The sequence below is a fragment of the Nomascus leucogenys genome, chromosome 6 (genome assembly GCF_006542625.1).
Source record: "Nomascus leucogenys isolate Asia chromosome 6, Asia_NLE_v1, whole genome shotgun sequence".
In the NCBI taxonomy this organism is placed as follows: Eukaryota; Metazoa; Chordata; class Mammalia; order Primates; family Hylobatidae; genus Nomascus; species Nomascus leucogenys.
In genome coordinates, this window is record NC_044386.1 from 33,571,673 (window position 1) to 33,595,681 (window position 24,009).

At 40.6% G+C, this 24,009-nt stretch overlaps 1 protein-coding gene across 1 annotated transcript in view; it reads left to right on the top strand.

The window, feature by feature from the left end:
* Positions 1-23,105, top strand: part of SLC1A3 (solute carrier family 1 member 3) — an 82,599-nt gene extending 59,494 nt beyond the window's left edge. The window contains exons 4-10 of the mRNA XM_003274354.4: positions 5,783-5,987; positions 8,880-8,922; positions 11,709-12,001; positions 14,413-14,646; positions 15,171-15,365; positions 18,635-18,769; positions 20,838-23,105. Of these exons, the coding sequence (XP_003274402.1) occupies positions 5,783-5,987; positions 8,880-8,922; positions 11,709-12,001; positions 14,413-14,646; positions 15,171-15,365; positions 18,635-18,769; positions 20,838-21,042 (1,310 nt within the window). The 3' untranslated portion in view covers positions 21,043-23,105. The remainder of the gene's footprint in view (positions 1-5,782; positions 5,988-8,879; positions 8,923-11,708; positions 12,002-14,412; positions 14,647-15,170; positions 15,366-18,634; positions 18,770-20,837) is intronic.
* Positions 23,106-24,009: the final 904 nt, after the last annotated feature.

Here is a 24,009-nt window from a genome sequence, read left to right on the forward strand (position 1 = left end):
AAAAAAAAAAGCATGTGGCCTCTATCCAGCATAGCAACAAAAACACTAATAAGAATGGCTGGTTATTCAAAAAAATGATTATTGAGGCCCTCTATGTGCAGACACTATGCTAGGCACTGAGGCCACTGCAATGAATAAAACAGATGGTCCTGCTCTCTTGGCACTAAAATTCTGGTAGCAGGAGACATAGAATGAACAAAACTGTCCTTTATCAAGGACCTACTTTGTACCCTGCACATATGTTTTCTCTAATCTTGCAATGTGGTATTGTTAGTTTATTTTCTACATCAGAAACAAGACTTAGAGGTGAAATAATGCTTTGTGAGCAGCTTGTTTATTATGTACCTGTTTAATAAGTAATAATAACACCTAACATTTGTTGAATGCTTACCATGTGCTGAACACTACTTTAAGTGCTTTCTATATGGAAGCCCCTTTAATGCCCTATGAGGGAGCTTCTATTTTTCACATTCTACAGAGGAGGAAACTGAGGCTTGGAGAAGCTGCATGGTACTAGAGCCAAAAGTAGAATCCAGGTATTCTAACGTCAGAGTCTGAACTCTGAACCACTGTGCCACTGTGTCTTTTAGATTACACTCCGAGGTTATCACTGGCTTACCAACTGTGATGCAAAATTGTGACATAATCATTCTTTACCAACAATTTGGAATCTAACTTTTAAAGATTTGTTTTCAGTTCCAGAACCCTTAGAATCGTAGTGCTTTGCAGTGTTTTTACAAGCTGGTCTATAAAGGGGCCAGAAGAAACTATTTTTGCACAGAAAAATAATATAGTTCTAGAGAGAGATTTGAAGTGACTTTCTTTTTGCTCCCTCCTCGCCCCTCACTGCCTTTCCTGGGTGAGTTTTTTCACCCTTCTCCTCACTCTCTTCCTAGGATGGCAGTGCCTGGACTCAGCAGTGGGCAGCTGCCTAGGACACAGGGGTGCATTTTTCAATCTGTGATTATGAAGTATATTATATTTTTAGAGTTTGATTTTCTTATTGAAAAAAATCTCGTATTCACATGAAGACGGTGCATATTAGCACTCATCCTTGCTTTCCTTGTAAGTTTGTCCATCTTGAAATTCTAGGAGGGTTGAGAACAGGCGGCTTTCATTAGATGCATGTTTGAGAAACTCATTGTGGAGAAGGAGTACATCTAAAATAAAATGAAAACTGAAACAGAACAATCTTCTTGAATCAGCAGTTGCCATCACTCTTTTCTTTCCTTCTGGACCTGTTCCAGTGGCCCTGGAAGAACAATGAAACATCATGGGGATAAGTGGGAAGACAATTCAAAACAGAAGACTACTTCTCTAGATTTCGTGTTTCAAAACCGGAGATGGGAATTGTTGAGGGGAGTACACTGATACATGTTAATGTCCAAGTCATAGATTTTCAGCAGACGGGAGAATAAAATCCCTGCCAATGATGGAAACTTGGGAACTTGGCACATTTTATGTTGTCCTTTAATACTTGACTGAATGTATATTTTATTTATCCAAGAAGTCATATTAATTATTATACCAAAAGAGATCTAATTTACCATATAGACTTACAGAGTACCACATACACATTTACAAAACATTCCCTCTCTGCCCCCTAAAATCCCATGAATTTGGTGCATATTTGTTGTGACAAATCAGCTGCCAAAAGACTATCTTTATAATTACCTATTTGCTCAAGAAACTCTCTTCTCTTCCTTTCCTCTCTCTTCCATGTGACTACTGCCTAAAATACTCAGGTGTTCGAAGCAAAGTTTTAATCTTTTACTGTTCTAGAAAGCATCTTATTCAGTCTCCTTCTGATGCTTAACTCATTGTTGAACAGAAATAGGTTTGGAGAAATGATTGCTTGCTTGATAAGTGGCTATTTATGGGTAGATTTGTAGAAAAGAAAATAAGACTCAAGTGCTCACAGCAGCCAGCAAATATCCACAGCTCTCCACCCTCCATTAAACATGCTCTGGGCTGTTTTTCTAGGAATGGTGAAGAATTTGCACTGATATTATCAGCTCTCTAGCTAATCCTTCTGGTGACCAGTGTTAATCAGCTTGATCTTAAAGTAGGTTCAGGGACTACTGAGTAATTGGACAGAGATTTTTCACAATTATATTCCTCCATAGAATTATCCTCAAGTCAAGTGGCTCATCTTAGCAATTAACTCAAATGCAAGAAAGTTAGAGAAAGTCAGCATGGATAACAAGCAAATGAAACATGGCTCATCCATAAAAAGAGAGGTATAGCAGTAAGAATACTCTCTTGGAAATGTGGGTTCAAATCCTGCCACTGCCATTTATTAGCTGTGCAATGCTGGGCAAGTTATTTAACTTCTCTGGTCTCTTGTTTCTTCACCTATAATATAGTATCAACAATATCTGCATTATACAATTGTCATGAATTAAATGACTATTACCATCAGTCAAAGATAGGACTTAGGGAGTCTTTGGACCAGATAAAAGTTAACTCAAAATGTTCAAAACACACACACAAATGTGTCATTGTAAGTGAAAGAGCCATCATGGTACTTGTAACAATAGTACAATACAGTATTTCTTTGGATTTCAGGGGGGTCTTGATTCTGAAGGCAGGTTGTTTTCGTAATAAAGACGTCATGATGTCTTGAATTGGGCTAGTTTAGCTAAGCCCAGATCAAATGAAGAAAAAGAAAATAGTCAAGATCATTATCTTTACCACTTGCTCTGGAATGCGTTTCTCAAATATGTATTTAGATGCATGCAGGGCTGTTGTAACACACTCCCACAATTACCTATATACCAAAGTAACTTTCTCTCTCCCCATCACCCCAGTGCCCTTTTCTCCCACATATTTTAAAGTGATAAGGCTCAATGTAAACTTCCTCCTTCCCAAACATTTAGAGCAGTTCCTGCCAAAGTGCCCCATTCTACAAAATGATTTAGTACTTTAACCTTGCTCCAGACACTCTGACATCCCTGTTTAGTCTCTGGTGTAAAGGTTCGTCTCTCATATTTCTTGAGGGTGGGGAAAGGAAATGGTCACAGAGTTTAGGTGAGGGTGGGGAAAGCGATGCCCTGCTCATTTGGGGTTTTGTCTTCCAGAGTTCTTCTTGCATTTTCCTGATGCCACCAGTATTAAGGCCATTGTGTGTGAACAGATTGTACACATCTGTCCTGCTGTTGCCCTGATGGCAGTGTACTGCCTTGTTCTTGGTGGTTTCATTTGTTTTACAAGCCAGGGTACCCGGAACAGAGGTGGTCAAGTAACTCTGTGTGGGACTTCGATCCTCCTTTAAGGGAAGGACCTACATGGAGATGTGATTAATGAATATACCTCTCTTACCTTTCTTGGCTGAAACAATAGCAGCTGTTACTTTATTCTCTTTCAAAGGATAAGGGCCAATATGCAGAGGTGAGTGAGGCCTCTCATTTGATGATTGAATCTCCTTCTGTGCTTTTTGGGAAAAAATGCCTTGATGGTTGTCTTCAGCTATTTAGAATTAGAAAGTATGAAGAAAATGTTTTCATACTGGTTTTTACTTTAAACAGTTTTTAAAAACCTATGAACTTTATTTTCTAGAGTTGACAGCCCTGTAGCTGTGGGTATTGGGATAACTTTCCCTATCCCTCTCCCCATGGTGTGAGAAGGGACATTAAACCTCATCCTTTGTTTGCCATTTTGGTTTCCAGTGCTCTGCCTTGACCACTTAGCACTCTCTCCGAATAGCTGTAGGTCGAGAATAGTGGGCAGGAGCATCAGAGAAGAGTTGGCGTGAGAACAGAACAGCACCACAAAATAGAAGGCGAGAGGGAAAAAAGCATCTCGGAGGAAGAAAATACTGCCGCCTGGTACTCCCTGGTACCCAGAGATATCCGGCGTATTGTGCTTACACTACTCGCCGGTTCCACAGGGAGAGAGCCGGAAGAATTGCAGGCTTTGGTGGTGACAAGTTCAGGCACTCATGGGAAAGAGAGTGGGCCCCTTCTGAGAGAAATCATTTTGAGCACAGCCAAGCCAAGATATTTTGAGATGTGATTCAGACCTGAGAATGAAACTGCGGGGGGATGGGATACTTCGGTTGGGAACAGATTAGCCCATTTTTAACATAGTTGAACTGTTGAAGTGGTGCCATCTTAACAAATGAATAGTTAGCCCCGGGTTTCGAGAAAGTGGCCAAGGATAAAAGAGGCTAAGTGCATGGCATCAAAGCCGAAGCTGGCCTCCTTATCTGTGGGAGCTGCAGTTGGTTTTTTCAGAGGCAGAAGGTGCACTGAACCTAGTTACATAAGACCCGAGTTCAAGTTCCCGCTCCATTCCACTTGGTGTTAAATCCTTTAGACTGTTACTTAATTGCTTTTTAATCTGCATTATAGGTTGTTAAAAATAAGAACATATGAAATACTAAGGGCTTACAATGAAAATTATAAGTGATACGATTCAAATACAAATGAAATTATAAATTGAAGGTCATGGCTTCAATTTCCACTTAAGCTAATTACCTTTGTATTAAGATTTTTGAGTAAACCCAGCCTGTTATCTGGCAATCCTAGACACCATTTTAATCAGTACTTTACCTTCTAAATATGCAAATATTTAGAGTTCACACACACTCTAAATATGTTTGTGTGAACAGGGCCACTACCTAAATATTAAACCACCATTAGAATCTGATACACATTATTGAAATACAGTATAACCTTTTAATACATTTGTGGAAACACCATTTTAAATTGTAAAAAAAAAAAAAAACTCAATTAACTATAATTGGATTACACTATAATTGGATTTTAGTGGGATTGGGGAGGATAAAGAATGAAGAAAAGTGAAGATACAGCTAATAAAACAGAAGAGCTCATATTAATATAGATAATTTAATCTTTTGAGAGTTTTGTGTCTTTTCCAATAGTTTTTCAGCCCAAAAAGCATCAAACTGTGTTCCATTAGCTACAGCCTTTAGGAAAACCTTAAAAGTCATGCCTCCTTTTTTCTCTAGCATGACACCTCTCCTCAGGCAGACTTTGAAGATGTTCTGAAAATGAGGGAAAGAGGGATGTTTAGCATGAGATGAGGCATCTTAGACCTGTGGGACAAAGAGGAAGACAGGGTACAAGAATGAGAACTGTGCCATGATAATTTAAAAAAATTTTTTTTATTGGATGAGATGAAATAATAGCAGAGAAACTATTTGAGAACCTTATAAGCCAATGTCTACTTTAAATGCAAATTGAAGATAGATCAGCGGGTGATCAGAATAATAGCTTAAATTGTACATTAAAGCATCAAAAAAGACTCCCAAATACATATGTAAAATAATTCTTTTGAAAGAATTTAACGGCAGTTAATCCGTGTGTGAATCACCACAGTGCTTGAACTTGAGGTAAACTTAGATTATCCTGCCAGAAAAATGTTTTAAGTGTTTCTTTACCCACACATGCACACAGGCACACTCACACACACACTACTCACACTCATAGCTTCCCCTACTAGTAGTAACCTAGGAAACAATCTGATTGCACTTTTGGACCATTAGAGAACAGTATTGATTTGGCCATGTGAAATCAACTCTTGGGGCAGAAAATGAGTGACTCCATGTTCACTGACACCGCTGATGCCTCACCATTCTAGCCTTGGCCTTTTCCCTTTACCTTGTAAAATTTGGGGCCAGGTTCTCACAACATGTATGAAATCCCATTGCTGGGTGGGATGAGGGTAGGGGAGTATAAAGGAAATGCTGTTCCCATTGTCTTCCACTAGAGAATTCCCTGGACTGACTTCCTGAAAATCTTCTGTTTGCCTCCACCAGGAATGGCGGCTCTAGATAGTAAGGCATCAGGGAAGATGGGAATGCGAGCTGTAGTCTATTATATGACTACCACCATCATTGCTGTGGTGATTGGCATAATCATTGTCATCATCATCCATCCTGGGAAGGGCACAAAGGAAAACATGCACAGAGAAGGCAAAGTTGTACGAGTGACAGCTGCAGATGCCTTCCTGGACTTGATCAGGTATGTCCTTGCAAGCCCATCCTTTGGGGTGTATTTTCACCATCCAGACCCTCTTACTGGGCAGCTAATCAAACCCTGGAAGGGGTGTGTGACTGAACCAGCCTTGCCAGGCTTGAAATGAAGGTTATATATCTTTACTTCTTTCTTATAGAAATTGAAGACAGGATCCATTTTCTGATCTTGTATGAGAGAGGCGAAAAGAGCAAGGAGAGGGTATGGATTTTGAGAGCCTTGCTTTTAGGATTCAGAATATGGTCACTGACTTCTCTCAACTATGCAGCTCACCTTGGAATTTTAATAATTCTTAACCTATTTTTCTTGAGTGCTGTTCTTTAAGGCTAATTTTTATTCAAGTATGCCCTATTCTTTGGACCCTTCTGATTTTGAACTTGTGATCGGTATCATTGCCCACTATGCACAACGCATTATACACAGTTTGGTTCCAGAGGGACTTTAGAGATCATCTTGTCAAACCACAATGCATTATACACAATTTGATTCCAGAGGGACTTTAGAGATCATCTTGTCAAACCTGTCCCAAGGTTTTCCTTTCATAATATTTATGGAGAAAGAATTTGGAAGGTCTGTAATAAAAGAATAAAGGATGGCTTCTTTAGCATTGTTTTACGTACAAACCATACACTGATTACAAATGAGTTTTATCTACTACTTGAAGCAGACTTGGTAATAGAGTCAGCCTTATGTAGAACGGTGCAATAAGCCAAAATTCGGTCCTAGCACCTTCCTGCTTCCTCTCCCCTACACACCTGCCCTTGCTCAGTCAGGTCCTGGCAGGAAGCATACCACGTACTCTAAAGGAACCTTGAAGAAGGTTTTCCAAGGTGCAGGCAGCCTTAAAGGAACCTACAAAAGATGGTGAGGCCCCAAAGCACTAACAGTAAGAAACTATTTTGTTAACACCCTTAGCTATGAAGGAGCAAAGTAAAGGAGGTGTTACTGGAACCCAGAAAGATCTATAGCCTTGGGAGGGAAGGGCCTCAGAAGCCCTAAATGGAGGAAGGGAGCTGCCGCAAAATCTGTCAAAGAGAGCTCTGGGAGAATATAGACTCCCTCTGCCCTGTGATCTGTCAGTGCATGTCACTAGACAAACCTAACAGGAGTAGGAAGCCAGAGGGCAAGAGAACCCATGTGTTATGGGCCATAGAGGCCAGGCTCCCAGGGCATAGATAGAATGGAGAGTGAATCTAGAATGACAAAAGAAAGATATCTCAGCATAGGCTCTAGATCCCCCAACTGCTCAGCATTCCCCCACTGTTTAGTCCCTCCCAGCCTGTCTTCCCAAAGACTAGCTCTTTCCTCCCAGCTTTTCAGCTAACTTACTTGCAGAGTGACTGGGGTTGCCAATTCTAGATACCTATCTAAAGGGCCCATTCCCCATTGATCATCTGAAGGAAATTCCTCCATGCCATCTCAAGGAATGGGGCTGTGGCAGGTAAAGTCAAGAGAGATTTGGGGAGCAGAGGGTACCTTCAGCAGCACCTCTCAATTCCCACCATGGGTGACTTTGCACCATCTCTGTGTATGTAAACACTAACCCAAGGGGCGTCTTCTTGAAAGTCCTTTTTCAGGGAGTTAATCACAATGATCTGCATGTATCAAGCCACCCTATAACATTATTTCATACCAAGCTGACATTCAGTAGCTATGTTTTTATTTAGTTCATACAATTAATTAAGGCTTTTCACCATTTCTTCATGAACTTTACCCTCAGATAATTTAAATTAGAAGTATTTTATTTTATTACATTTTCTTTCCCTGTAATTTTTATTCCTTGTTTGAAGAGTTGGAATCTTGTCATCCCCAGTCTGGTTGATCCATCAGAAGACTGTGTTTCTGCCCTGCCTTGCTCCAGTGACAAATGTATCCTGCCCACAACCAATCACTTGGTTTGAACATTTATCCTGGAATCTCCTGAATGCATATTTCTATCAAGGTTGATAGCAACAATCCCATAGAGCGTAGATAGGAAGGAAAAGAAAACAGGATGGTCTAGTAGGAAGAAAGGGACAAGCATTTATAATATTAAATTATAACTTTGATAACATGCGACTGCTGGAATCTTGAGCCTGTAATAACTGCTGGATCATTTCTCCTTCTCCCATAGTCTTTCATCTTGGAGCCCTAATGATAGTTTAATCCAATCTCCTCTTTAAGAGATGAGTCAACTGAGACATAAATGGGTGCCATGACTTGGCCAGTGTCACACAGCTGATGACAGACTTCCCAGCCAAAGTGTTGTCCCTCACTCTACCCCCTACAAACACAAACAGTGCTTTGACACAGTCTCTGAAGAAGTAACAAATCCTGCCACATGGGCTTCAAGTTCAAATTTTGCAGGTCATCTCTTCATTGGCTACCAAAGAGCTGTAGAAGCTTTAGCAATTCAGTGCCAAAACCCCATTCCCCAGAATGCCTTTGGGAGGCTTTTCTGGAGAACAAAATTCCATAGGCTGACCATGGCTTCTGATTCAGAACATTTGGTTCTTAGACACATGGCACAATAACCAAAATGACCACTGCTAAACAATACCTTAGTTAGCTGAAGGCTAACGATAAAAGTCATTTCCAGTCTTACTTTGATTATTCCTAGTAGCAGGGTTTTTAATAATATAATGGCTGAATGAAGAACCCCACTGGCTGACAAGAGGATAAATGAGTCGAATTTGGACTCCCCTGAAAATACGAACTACATGGGCCACACTTAGGGAGGACCATATATTCCTTTTCAAGCTATAAAATCCACTAACATTTTTCTTTTTCCATTTGTTGCTTGGTTCAATGCAATCTTTACCTTACACACAATGAAACAGAATTTAAGGGGCAAACTTATTACTTGGAAAATTTTATAAGTGACTATTATTTCCTTTGCAGGAACATGTTCCCTCCGAATCTGGTAGAAGCTTGCTTTAAACAGGTAAACACTCCACAGACATTAACTCGCCTTTGAAATTCCTCTTTTCTCTACCAAACCAAGTGGGACCCTCTTTTTCCCCCCTCATTTCTCTGCTATAAGAAACACTTCTCTTGTCAACCAGATTAAAAACACTAACGTTTTCTAGGAATTTTTTGGGGAAGGGATGGTTCTTACCTTTTATTGAAGGCTTAGCAGTTGTCAGACACAGTGTGTCCTGCATACAAATATCTCATGGAGTCTGCTATTGTTAAGAAGGCTAATCACAAGACCCCCCCCTTCCTATCCCCCAACTCCCCACTGGCAAAAGCCCACCAACCAAGCAAACACCAATATAAAATATATTTATAACTTACCTTAAAGAAGATTAGAGAGATTATTTAGATTTCTGGGTTTGATTTAAATATCAATGGACTTTTTTTTTCAAGTCTACCAAGTACCTAATGGACTCTAAAGGAGAGCCAAAGCAGAAAGGAATGGCATCATCATTCATGGAAATCCTGCTATGTGCCAAGCACTAACTTTATTTTTAGTTCTCACATAAGTACTATAAATATCATTGTCTTCATTTCACTGATGGGGCAGCTTATCTATAATACTCAGCAATTATGTATCACGCACAAATTCTCACAAGAAGTAAGTGGAAGACTCAGAATTCAAATTCATTGTGTTGACTCCAAATTCTATCTGCTTTCTGCTACTCCATTCTGCTTCCAAGAAAGGAATATTCAGAGTGATGAGACACCGACCCGGAGGCTATAGTGAGGTCCAGCTCCTTTTAGCTCATATACAAGCAACTCGGCTCTGTGTTGCAGATACAAATACCTTTTACCATTAGAAGATAAAATCAATAAAGCTCACTTCCTCACTTGAATATAAGAGCTTTGTTGCCTAAAATATTAAAAGGGAAACAGACACTCTGGGTTAAATAATATTTCCCAAACATTTCTCCAGATGGTGTCAATTCACTCCTGTTGTAATTCCCTAACGCTTCTGCTTAGGATCTGTAAAACAAACCAAACAAAACCCCAACCTAGTAAAAGACTGGATTTTACACATATAAGACTCCCTTTTTTTTTTCCCTTGTAATAATTTTTAAGACTATTTTTAATATGTAATGCATGCACACATTGAAACATTCAAACCAAATTCTTTCTTTCAAAAAAAAAAATAAGCCTGAGGCCAAAATCTAACTTTCTTTGTTCAAAAACAACTATAACTATAAATAATAAGCGCCTTTCAATCCAACCAGCCAACTCTAGCACCATGGAGCTGACGATTCCAGTAAGTCAGCTGGCCCCAGCTGATATCAAAAATGCTGATTTCCAGATCCTTCAGATGGAAAAAAGTGCTGACTTGTACAGATTGATTGTGTTTGATTTGGATTTGCATTTACAGGATTTTGAAGGGAAAGAAAATGTTTCTCCCCCGTATAGTTTGCTTAGACCAGGATGCAAACAAGGTTGCAGTTTCTGTGCATGCTGCAAACAGAGTCTAAGTGGAATGAGTTAGAGGCATAAGAAAGGCTGATCAGGATTGAAAATCTACCCTGGACAATCCATAAAATGCATAAGGACCCAATGGAATAAAGAAATTTGAGAGTTGGTTGGAATAGATGAATGGGGCCAATTTTTTTGTTGCTTGAAATTACCAGTGCTACTAACTGTTCATGAATGTGTCCATAGTATTGACAGCTGGCCATGGCTTTGTTTGGGAAATAGTTGTTTCCCAGTGGATAAGAAAGTTTTCCATTAACCCTTGGTAAAGAAATGACCAAGCACTTCATATACAGCAGCACTTTCTTCCCCTAGACTCTAGATTCACTCACCATCCATACATTATTACTCTCACTGGTGCCTTCCCTACAATCGCCATCAAGATCAGAAATTCTATTCTCATTAAAATCATAGAGGGATGAGCTTACTTGTTTCATGTGGCCAGCATCTCCTGACTGGGGCATCTATGCAGAAACTGAATAGATGATGGGAAAAAGACCATCTCTTGAGTTAGAAGAGAAACCTCACTATAGACTTGGAGAAGATGAGTTGTCATCACCAACTATTAATCAGGCACCTGTTCTTAAGAATTGATAACATCAAGAATGACTTGGAGACAGCTTGTTTAGGGACTTTTAATTTGTAATACCCACTGAAATCTCTAAACAGGTCTAATCCCTGAAGGGCTTTGTCATTGAGCACCATCAGCAGAAATTAGTACAATACTTTAAAATCTGCAAGATGTTCTCATATATTCCATTTAATTTGATTATCACAACAACACTGTGAGGTAGAACCAGCACAGTTGTTCTTGTTTCACAGCTGTAGAATATGAGAGAAAGGATACCAGGTGATTTATCTATTATACCATAGCGTGATCCCCACAGAAAGGAAAAGGACTATTGTGAATATTCGGGTTTATGGTTTTAAAAAAATCCCATTATAGTCATTTTATTAGGGTTTCAGAAGAAAGCAAAAGCACATGCATGTGTTTAGTCCAGCATCTTTAGCTGGATATCTCTTTCCTGTTATCATTTGTTATGTATTTGAGTGTGTGTTTGTGTGTATGTGTGTGTGTGTCTTGATTTGTATGTATTTCAGTATGTGTTTCTGTCTGTCTCTGTTGAGAAACTAGTAGGGGTTTGCCACAGATTAAAGAGAGAGAGACTTTCTATAACACTCGTCTCTGAATACAAAGTAATAGATATCATTTTAGAAAATTTGACAACATCCAAAATACAAAGAAAAAAATAAAAATCACCTTTAATCCTCATTGTGCTTTTTATTTTTAAGTTTAAAACCAACTATGAGAAGAGAAGCTTTAAAGTGCCCATCCAGGCCAACGAAACGCTTGTGGGTGCTGTGATAAACAACGTGTCTGAGGCCATGGAGACTCTTACCCGAATCACAGAGGAGCTGGTCCCAGTTCCAGGATCTGTGAATGGAGTCAATGCCCTGGGTCTAGTTGTCTTCTCCATGTGCTTCGGTTTTGTGATTGGAAACATGAAGGAACAGGGGCAGGCCCTGAGAGAGTTCTTTGATTCTCTTAATGAAGCCATCATGAGACTGGTAGCAGTAATAATGTGGTATGTATTTCCAATTTCTGTATATGTTATATACGAGATGGTTATTGCCATCATCATGTGTTCTGTACTGAGGAAGGTGCCATGAGGCAGGATGGCCAGTTGCGGTGATCTCACTCTGGTAAGCCCAGGAAAATCAATGAATCTCTGGGCCTCTAGAGGCCTTGAAGCTATCTGCAAGCCTCTTCTAATAAGTTTGCTTCCTTGTTTTCAAAAGCTGTCACCTCCTTTTACCCCAGTGCTGATGGAATCTCATTCCTCATTTCTCCATTTTTTATCTAGTTTTTCATTCAAGACATAATTATTGAGTGTCTACTATATGCTAAGTGTATAGTGCCAGGCACTGTGGATATAGCAATAAAAAGAAAACATACAAGGATATTCCAGATCTTACACTCTTTTAAGGGAGACAGACAACAAACAAACAAATCAATCAACCATATGCTTTAGTCACAGGTACTGTGGAAAAATAAAATAAAATTGCAGGTAACTAGGAGAAGGCACAAAATTTGCCGTGGATGGTGCAGAAAGGTCTCTGAGGAGGTGACCTACTTTGTTAAGACCTGAATGAACAGAGGAAGCAGTCATACCAAAGTGCCAGAAGAAGGGTGTTTCCAGTAAAGGGAAAAGCAAACCGAGAGGCCTCCCAGGCCACCAGGAAAACTGAGGGCTTCTCATCTGTTTCAGCCCTAAGAAATAAATGTAAATGGCAGTTCTGTTGCAATGTCTAAAGGATTCACGGGAAGTTTTATAAAACGCCAAGCCACAATTTATAACAAAATTTGCTTTAATAAAGTTGACAGCAGGAGACAAAGGAAGAGACTATAAATCCAAGAGGATCATTGACCTTGGAAAGTAAACTTTACCCAACAGGGAGAGAACGCTTTGATTGACTTAGGCTTTGTGTGGACGTTGCCTCTCTTTCATTCTTTATTTTTAATCCAGTCTCCTCCGTGGCACCTGAGGCAGGAAAGCATCCATTGCTAAGAAAAGCACTCACTCACCAACATGATTTAAAATGCCCTTGTCTTTAATGCCAACAAAGCCCAGAGAAATCTATTTTTCAGGAATTTGCACAAGATGGATATGAACTTGGGCACAAAGACAGATCAGAATGTGGTTTCCCACAGGAGCCCCCACTTGGAAGGCTCCTTTGAAATCCTGGCAGGAATGAAAGTGGACATTTATCTTCATATTATTAAATGCCTCCACCTTTCACCTCTTTTATGAAAGAAGCCCATTCAAGGCCACTGAATGAACCTCACATGCAGCTTGTCTAGCTGTACATTCGCCTGCACATTCAATGCTGAGTTATTGTATTTCTGAAAACAGGTATTCCTATGATTTCCTGGCCTGGGTTCTTAAAGGACTTTTGAAAGAAGCATTGTATTTTTCGATTTGAAACAAGTCCTCCATAGTTCCCAGGAGACTCTTCTTCTTAAGTGTGATCAGCTTCTCTGTGTTTGGTAATGTGAGTTTGGTTGTAATTTGCTGCACATATGAAACAAACAGAAGGGAAATCGAGGCAGTGAGGCCTTTAAGCAACCTCTGTGTTATTTCAACATGTAGAAATCATTTTGAGTCTCAGTTTATTGTCTGCAGGAGGAAAGCTCACAAATGGCAGTAGCAGCCTGTGGGGAATAATAACTTCATTAGAACACCTATAACCTGATTGCAGTAGTACATACATGCACATTATTAAGTTTAATAATGAATTTATTTTATGGACATCTTCTATTTATGGCAAACAGTACTGGATTTCCATTTGTACTATAACATAGAATTTTCTCTTAAAGTAAATTTACTTAAGTAAAAAGGATGATTTGAAGAATAATACTAAGTAATCTTGTAAGTGGTATGAAGATATGGAAAGGCAATAATAAAAGTGGCCCTTGAATAAGAGAACTGACTGCAAACCTGAGACACTGGCGTAGCATCGTGTGCCTCTTGCTTTAACTTGGGAATTAGGCTCTGATGTGGAAAATGCTTCCAAAAGTCTGGATATTGGTACAGTGGATTCCGGCTATTCAGGACACTTAGCAGGGGAGCAGGAGGCAGAGGGAGTGAGTGGCATCTGAGGACCAGAAAAGTGTAGTGAAAGGAGGGCTGTCTAGGAAGACAGAGGTGGGTATCAAAAGCTCTGTATCTGCCTTTTTTCCCAGGTTTAAGAGAAAAACATTGTGTCCTAGAGCAATTCTGAATGAGGGGAAAGCCCGATTCTGCAAGAATCAGGGGAAATTTATATTTACAAAAGAAAAAAAAGAAGTCCACAGTTTCTGTAAGTCCTAATGGTATCCTGGGCAGGAAAGTTTGGCAGTCAACTCTCTTTTCCCTTTTTCTTATCATTTGGAAATTTCTGTGGACTAACTTGGTGGAAACCAGACTCCAACCGTGCTGATGTTGCTTCTCCCCAGGTATGCCCCCGTGGGTATTCTCTTCCTGATTGCTGGGAAGATTGTGGAGATGGAAGACATGGGCGTGATTGGGGGGCAGCTTGCCATGTACACTGTGACTGTCATTGTTGGCTTACTCATTCACGCAGCCATCGTCCTGCCACTCCTCTACTTCTTGGTAACACGGAAAAACCCTTGGGTTTTTATTGGAGGGTTGCTGCAAGCACTTATCACTGCTCTGGGGACCTCTTCAAGGTATGTATATATGTGTGGAAAATGAGTCTGAAATGTTACCTTGAACCAGGGCCCCTCAAGTAGGGTGTAGGAGAAGCCATTTTATTCTGGGTTTTAAACTCCTAGGAATGATGAGTCAGCTTTCTCACTTCTGATGCCAATCACACCTGTTTGGGATTCAGGGCATGCCTGGCTACATATCTTTTGTGGGGACAAATTGGAAATCAACAATCCTTTCCCACCCACTTCATCTCTCTTTAGCCTGAGGGAGAAGAGGCAGAGTGACTTGGCACAGGCTGTCACGATGAGGGCATGATCACAAGTGATGCCTCACAGAGGAACCCAGAAGCAGGAGAGCTGCCAAATGACCCCGTGAGGGGACCACATTGTTCTTAACCCGCTCCCCTATTTATACAAGTGCTGACTTAGTTCCCTTTAAGTTAGAACATGGGAGAGGAAGGAACTGTCTGTCCCAAAGACCAAACACACAGACAGTCAGAACTACCAGGACACTCAGCTGATGTGCCCTGTTTCACTGTTCTCAGTTCTGCCACCCTACCCATCACCTTCAAGTGCCTGGAAGAGAACAATGGCGTGGACAAGCGCGTCACCAGATTCGTGCTCCCCGTAGGAGCCACCATTAACATGGATGGGACTGCCCTCTATGAGGCTTTGGCTGCCATTTTCATTGCTCAAGTAAACAACTTTGAACTGAACTTCGGACAGATTATTACAATCAGGTACAAGGAAAGAGTTCTATACACCTTTTCTTAAGAATGCCTTTAAGGCTGGGCGCGGTGTCTCACGCCTGTAATCCCAACACTTTGGGAGGCCAAGGCAGGTGGATCTCCTGAGGCCAGGAGTTCACGACTAGCCTGGCAACATAGTGAAACCCTGTCTCCACTAAAAATACAAAAATTAGGCAGGCTTGGTGGCATGGGCCTGTGGTCCCAGCTACTTGGGAGGCTGAAGCAGGAGAATTGCTCAAACCTGGAGGCAGAGATTGCAGGGAGCTGAGATCATGCCACTGCACTCCAGCCTGGGGGACACAGCAAGACTCCATCTCAAAAAAAAAAAAAAAAAAGAATGCTTTTAAAAGACAAGAGGATGACCAGGGTTGGGAAGGGGATCCCACATAATCAAGAGGTGGGGATTTGGGGTAATCATTTTATATTTAGGTATTTTAATTGTTTTTTTTAGATTATAGATGTATGCACTCATTAATAACAAGGTTCAAAAAATATAGATATGTACAAAGTACAAAGGGAAACTCGCCTGCCATCACATCACTCCACATCCTTCTGTAAGTGACCATTGTTCATGTCTGGTTTGGAAAGACTTTTCCTATGCACAGACATGCACACACTTCTTTTTTGTAGTTAGTGAAATTATACTATACGTATATGTTTGCCTTTGATTGGTTTGCTTATTAATAGACCAATAAATATGTCTACTTCATCATTCTTTTTAATGTCTGTAAAATACGTAGTATGGACATTTCTCCTTTTTAAATGTGTTAGATTATACTTCAATTTTTAAAAGCATTAAAATATGTTAGCTCGTATAGATACTACTAGAAAATAAAAAGTTAGATGAACTTTTTCTCTTGGGCGAATTTTTAGACAGTGTAAGATAGATGACAGACCACACTGACAAGTAGTTCAAGAATCTGATCTTTGCGGAGAATTTTTTTAAACTATTATATTTGAGGTGTTCAGTGAAAAGTTATTTTCCTTTCCATACCTTCCCCCCATCTGTTAGTTTCCTTCTGCAGAGGCAACCAGTGTTACCTGCAAGTTTCTTCTACGTCCTTCCAGAGATATGCCAGGCATACCCATGTGCATATGCAAATATAATCCCTCCTTTTTGTTTATTAAAAGTTATTTTACACAAGGGACCCATGAGTCTAATGGCAACGGGACACTTTAAGCCTCACTATCCAGATCTGCCTCTGCTCTTCATTGTTGTGGGGCTTTTTTATAAATTGTTATTAAAAGTACATTTTGGAGAGCAAAATAAGTCAGATTTGGGGGGATTTTTATCACTCAAGATTTTGTTGTGAAATGCCCTACATATAGGGAAGTTGAAACAATATTATAGCAACCATCCTTTGATGGAAAAATTGCAAACATTTTGCCATTTTTGCTGCTTCTTTCTCTTTCTCTGCCATTATGACATTTCACCTGTACATAATTCAGCATGCATCTCCTAAGAATAAGGATATTTTTCTACATAACCACAATAGTAAGAATCTTAAAAATACTTCCAGAATATCCAATCTGTATTCAAATTTCCACAGTTGTCCCCCAAAACATGTCTTTTACAGCTTTTACTTCCAGACCAAGTTCAAATCCACATTTACGGCCTACGTTTGGTGTCTTGGTTTCTTTTCATCTAATCAGTCACCACACGTTTGTTGTTATGCTTATTTAGAAATAAGTTGTTAGACTGTGTGTATATGTTTTGTGTTAGTAGAAAATGATAATAGTTGTAGTAGGGTGCATTGGAGTAAAAAGGACAAGGCTGATCAGGGCCAGAGGTCAATGACGGACCGGGGGTTCTGGGAACCTCAGGCTCAAAGTAGTTACAATGGGACTTAGGAGATCATTATCTCAGCTCACCTGTAACCTATACTTTGGCATATTGATTGAAAGGCTCTTCGTTATAAAAAAAAGATGACAGAGTTAAAAATAACAGTAACAGTGACAAACAAGATAGAAATATATTTCTCTTTCATGCAGCACAGCTCTGCTCCACAAAGCCTTCAAGGCTGATTGATAGGTGTTCTGTGGTATAAGGGACTAAGTCTCTAGGGTATTATCATTATCCGGGTGGTCCGGGATGACCCACCACCCCCAGATTTTAGCCAGTGGGAAGTGGGGAAATGGTATACCCTGCAAGTTGCTCAGTCACCTCCATGCATGTCTGACTGGCCAGAACTTAATCTAAGCTTCAAGGGAGGTTGGGAAGTGTAGTCTTCATTCTGGGGAGCCATATACCAGCTAAAAGTCCCAGTATCTTAGAAGGGGACCAGTATGGGGACCATGAATACTTGCTGTGACAGACTTAATATTTTATTAATACCACTTATAACCAGATAATACTTTACTATTTATAAAACATTTGCTTTGCAAGCCATGTCTACACTGCCTTCATAAAAAGTATTTCTAATACTATAAACTTTGTTGATAAATAATTTTGCTTTTGAATTAACTAAGCAAACCAGACTAAGGAACCAAATTTGACTCTTTTGACAACATTAATCATGAATGTTGAGTAACTTTACAACCCTCCACTTGGATAGGGGAATTATTAGAAACAAATTATTATTGTAACTCTAAAGCATTTTAGACTTTGCCTTATAAAATACTTTCAGGGATGTTTAAAAGTGTATAGCTGCCAGTTTATTTAAAAACGACTAGAAAAATAGGTCCAATTTCACAAGGGTCATTGTACGAGGACCAAATGAGATAAACCATGCTTAGTATATCAGAAGACACATAGTAAGCACATGATAAACATTAGTTAGCATGATGATTAGTTCAATGTTTTTTATTTTTTTAATCTCATTTAAGGGCCGGGCATGATGGCTCATGCTGTAATCCCAGCAGTTTGGGAGGCCAAGGTGGGTGGATCACTTGAGGTCAAGAGTTCGAGACTAACCTGGCTAACATGGTGAAACCCTGCTCTACTAAAAACACGAAAATTAGTCCAGTGTGGGAGCATGCACCTGTATTCCCAGCTACTCAGGAGGCTAAGGCACGAGAATCACTTGAACCCAAGAGGAAGAGGTTTCAGTGAGCCTAGTTTGCACCACTGCACTCCAGCCTGGGCAACAGAGTGAGATTCTGTTTCAAAAAAAAAAAGTCTCATTTATGTTTTTTCTGAAGCGAGTCCTCTTGTGTTACATGGCAAGTCAGGCATTGGCACCGTGCGTATTTTGCAGCCTATATGCTCTACGTGGGGAGCTTTGTAAAAGTGTTTTCTGTTCTGGTACTTCTGTTAACAGCATCACAGCCACGGCTGCCAGTATTGGGGCAGCTGGAATTCCTCAGGCGGGCCTGGTCACTATGGTCATTGTGCTGACATCTGTCGGCCTGCCCACTGACGACATCACGCTCATCATCGCGGTGGACTGGTTCCTGTGAGTATGTTTGGCCTGCATTCCAGCTCACTGTCACAGGGGCCCCCTCTGTCACTCTAGGGCACCAGGCAGCCTGGCACATCTACAGAAAGAACTCTGAGGAGAGGGGCCACTCGGCCCATAGTTAAATTGTCCTCATTGACCCCTGGTCCTTATCTGGAGACTGAGCCCCAGACGCCATGTGCACTCACTCCCCTATCAGCCTAAGGGGCACATCTGGCTGCCACACATCTCACTCCATAAAGCCATTCAGGAATTGGGAAACCCGCTGTCTGCAAAGGCAACATAAATCAGCAAGGCTGTGTCTGAGTTGCACAACACAACGCCACAGCAGCTGGAACAAAGCTGCAGGCCCCACATGCCAGCTCAGGCCCTGCCTCTGTGTGCTTCCCATTCTGGTGGGAATGATTTTCCCATCCTAGCCCAACAGGGTGAGGCTGGGCCATGCCGACACTGGGAAGAGAGCTAGTGTCATTAAGTGGAATTGAGTTTTGGATCTGGGGAAAGTTCCAAGAAATGTGCCCTCCACACTCTCAAACTCTAACCTCTACAGGCCCATCCCTATGCCCCCTTCCCTCGCTCTTCCAGCTGGCATTCTCTGTGCCTTTTCTCTTGAAAGTTTCCTTCCACTTTTGGAAATCTTTCCCCGGGATGCCCAAAGCAAAGCCTAGAACACGGTAGGTGCTGGAGTTAACACAACGTATGTTCACTAGAACTGCGACATGAGAAGAGCTTGACAGTGTGCATGAAACTCCAGACTGGGCGAGAGTATTCACTCCCCAGTTACTTGGACCTGTGTTTGTGTCCTGACCTTGTGTGAGACCGGGAAGATTACCCAACCACCCTAGTGTCTATCTCTGTAAAATGAGGGTGCCCGTGTCCTCTACCTCCTAGGGGTACTGTAGGATTCAGTGCAATGATGCCTAGAAAGTATGCAGCCTACTGTCTGGCCCACAGTCAGCATCAGTTAACATGAGCACTCTCATATAAAGCTACAGTTCTCCACAGTCTTTGATCTTTACACTTCAAAATTATTGAGAACTGAAACAGCATTTTATCTATATGGGTTGTATCTATTCATATTTATCATATTAGACACACTTATAAATTTCCATTTGTTAATTTATTACATGTTTTATTTAAAGGTGACAATAATAAATTCATAAAATAAATAAAATGAATTTATTATCATCTTTAAACAAAAAGGTGACATATGCTAACATGAATAGCATTTTTTTGCAAAAAATAACCATTTTCGACCCCAAAATTTATTTTATTTATTTATTTACTTGTTTTGAGATGGAGTTCCATTCTTGTTGCCCAAGCTAGAGTGCAATGGCACAGTCTTGGCTCACTTCAACCTCCTCCTCCTGGGTTTAAGTGATTCTCCTGCCTCAGCCTCCCAAGTAGCTGGGATTACAGGCACCCGCCACCACGCCCGGCTAATTTTTGTATTTTTAGTAGAGACGGGTTTCACCATGTTGGCCAGGCTGGTCTCGAACTCCTGACCTTAGGTGATCCACCTGCCTTGGCCTCCCAAAGTGCTGAGATTACAGGCGTGAGCCACCATGCCTGGCCTCGACCCCAATATTTAGTGAAAAGAATGGTACTATTTTATATTTTGCAAGTTTCCTTAATGTCTGGCTTAATACAAGACAGTTGGAGTTTCCTGTTTCTGCAGTTTCACAACTGCTTCAGTGAATTGTGACATCACACATCATGTAGTCTTTGCAAAACTCCACTATACATTCATGAGAAAATGAGACTGAGAGGGGCAAATGACATCTTAGTATTATTATGAGAATGGCTTAAAGAGAAGGCTCATTCCCCACTGTTGGGACTCTCACTCCAGTCAGACTAATAACTGAACATTCATCATCTATATGGCCTTATAACTTTTAATAGCTACTATTATGAACATTATGTGTCTATTACGTAATCTTGCAGCTGGCAGATACAGCGAACTGAATGTTAAGAGGTGCTTCGCTGGCCAGTTCCTAATGTTAAGTTGAAATCTTGTGATGCTCACGGGAGCCTCATTTTTCCCTCCTCCCCACCCTGCCTGCAGGGATCGCCTCCGGACCACCACCAACGTACTGGGAGACTCCCTGGGAGCCGGGATTGTGGAGCACTTGTCACGACATGAACTGAAGAACAGAGATGTTGAAATGGGTAACTCAGTGATTGAAGAGAATGAAATGAAGAAACCTTATCAACTGATTGCACAGGACAATGAAACTGAGAAACCCGTCGACAGTGAAACCAAGATGTAGACTAACATAAAGAAACGCTTTCTTGAGCACCAGGTGTTAAAAACCATTATAAAATCTTTCCATCTCGTTACAGCTCATTCTCTCCAGCAAGCCCCTTATCTTCCCTTTCCTCCCTTCTGATAAGACTGGAAAGTAGTCCTCCAAAAAACAAGGGAGGATTTTGGGTGGCCAAAGTATATAATTTTCATCCCACAATTGAAATTTTTAAATCATTTCATGTTAGTCTTACCTAATAAGGTACCAAGATCAAAAATAGTGTTGATCAGATCTTACAAGTTTATGTGGCACACAATCCTATAAATGTGATTTTTTATATAAGTTAAAGAGACAAATAGTAGGCTAAAAACATTTTAAAATCAACTTTTGAAATTTAAAAATCTTTCAGAATACAATTGAGTTTTAGTTTCAAAATGTTAACAACTTGAATTACAACCGGTTATCAGTTGGACAGTAAGATTTTGTCCCTTTCTCTTCTGACCGGTATACCTATTTCATTAGTAGCTAGGTGCACGTATACATCTAGCACAGCTGTGAGGAGAGACAGAAGCAAAGTTTCCATGTGGCCTTGAGTAAGTCCCATCTCACCTCTAGGCCTCAGTGTCCTCATCTATAAAATGAGGGACTTCCCTAGATGTCTTCGTGGTCTCTTCCAGCCCAGACATCCTGTGATGTCATGAAAGCACCCGCCCTCTACTTCCCCTCAGAACACCCTGTACCATCCATGGAGCACGAGGCCTTCAGAAAAGACACTGTAATGGGAGTGAACATTTCTAACTAAGGACAGGATGGCTGTGTGTGGTGGTCACCAGGTCCTGTGAGCAAAGTGCAGGTTATGCAAGTCGCCAGGCAGGAGGCCATTCCATGAGTGGGATTATTCATAAAACTCTTTGCCCAGTTCATCCCAATGGGGGAAGTACTCCCTTCTTTCCTGCTCTGGGAAGAATGTCTCCTGCCACTCCTCAACTGATGATAGACTTCGAAAACAGAAGAGAAGACTAGCAGCTAGCAAGGGTGCTTGTGGTCACACTGTGGAACACTAAAGAGCTAGGAAAGACTTGAGCACAGGCAACATTATAAACAAAGGATTTGAAAACACCAAGAGTACAGGTCTTCTTTAAGGAAGAATAAAAAAGAAGAGGTTCATTTTTCTGGCTTTTTTTTTCACCTGAAACACTTTTTCTCTTGAGTCCAAAATCACTCCCCCATGAAGTCTGCCTACCAAAACGTAAGACCACTTATATATTTGAAAGAAGTCAAATGAATGAGCTCTCTAATAGAAGTCCGTGAGTTGAGTGGGTATTTCTTATTTGAAAGTGTTTTTCTTTAATCAAAAGTCCTTAGAACGAGAGAAACAAAATATTTATTTGTTTTGGAATCCCACTTAACAAATCATTCAAAACTTTCAGCTGGAGTGGGGTTTGCTTTTGTTTTGTTTGTGTCCGTAAGAGAAATGGTAGAAGACGAATCAGTACGAAGACACTGTCAATGAGGTTATGAGAAAAAACAGCAGGGGCATTAGTTTCAGGCAAGGCAGCTCCCAGGTTTAGAGATTAATTTTTACCCCCTAAGGAATATCCAGTCAAAGACGCTGAGTGGGAGCTGTCAGGCAGTAGCAGCTGTGTTTGAGTTTCTGGCTGAAAATGGTGAAGAATGGACTTAATTATGCTAACAGACTGAAAATCTAGACATACATCCTCTGATATACAATTAGAGATATTTTTGTATAGACCCCAAGCATTCTGTGTATAAAAGTTAACATTAGGCTGTGGTGGAGTAACCATTTAATGTCGTGGCTCTATTTGGGAAATACACTACAAACGTTAAAGTACGTGGCTGTCATCTTAAGACACTAGTAGAGCAAAGACTTAATCATATCAACTTAATTCTGTTACACAATGTGTGTTTTTTAATATACTAACCATTTCTTATGGAAAGGTCCTGTGGGGAGCCCATCCTCTCGCCAAGCCATCACAGGCTCTGCATACACATGCACTCAGTGTGGACTGGGAAGCATTACTTTGTAGATGTATTTTCAATAAAGAAAAAAGATAGTTTTACATTAACATCTTTTGCATGTTGTTGTTATTCTTCTCCTCAAATGAAAATACATTTTCCATTCATGGAAATATTACAATAAGCTCAGGGCAGTCTCTGGAAAGATCCCGTGAAGCAAGGTAAAATGTTGGGGGAGCCAGCCACAAGAAAATAAGTAACGACATGCTCTCCTGCTCAACTCCAAGAACTGGAGCTGGAAACAGGAGGAGGTGAGCAGAGCACTTTGCTGTAGCAGGCTGTACTTCCTTGTCCATGTCAGATTCAAATTTCTCAGATGAATTGAATCATTTCCATGTTGGGATTAAAAAGGTGTGATGCCACCGTGGGCCCTTCCAAAAAAGTAACTTCCTGTCTGACCTCCAAATTAGGTAGATTTATCTCTGTGATTATTACCACCATTTGTGAAAAGAGCTAACTAAGATCTCAAGGGATTTCCAGAAACAGCCATTGTTCTAGTGTTCTATTCATTAAGAACAACTTACGGATGACTACTTTACATCATGCTTTTTAGTAAAGAATTGGCAGGCAATATCATGAAATCTCCAGATTGAAGTAGTGTCTGGAGACTATAATCTGACCCTCTCTACCTGCAGGTGGCAGCCACCTAGAGGAAAGGCTCTTAAATTGGATCCATGGACCCCTAGGTCATCCACATGAAGAGTTCAATAGGTACATCGCCCTTGAAGTCGTGGGGAAAGTTTTGTGCATTTGGCTTTTTCTGGGGGTAAAATTCTTAATTTCCATCGGTTTCTCTAACAGATCTTATGACTAAAAAAAAAAAGAAAAATTTACAAATCGCTATGTTTGAACCATACATCCTAACTTTTGTGAAGGCATATATGGTATTTACATGACCAGTCTGGGAAAAGAAAGGCTGCTCACAGACTGAGAGAACCAAGCCTGGCCACCCTG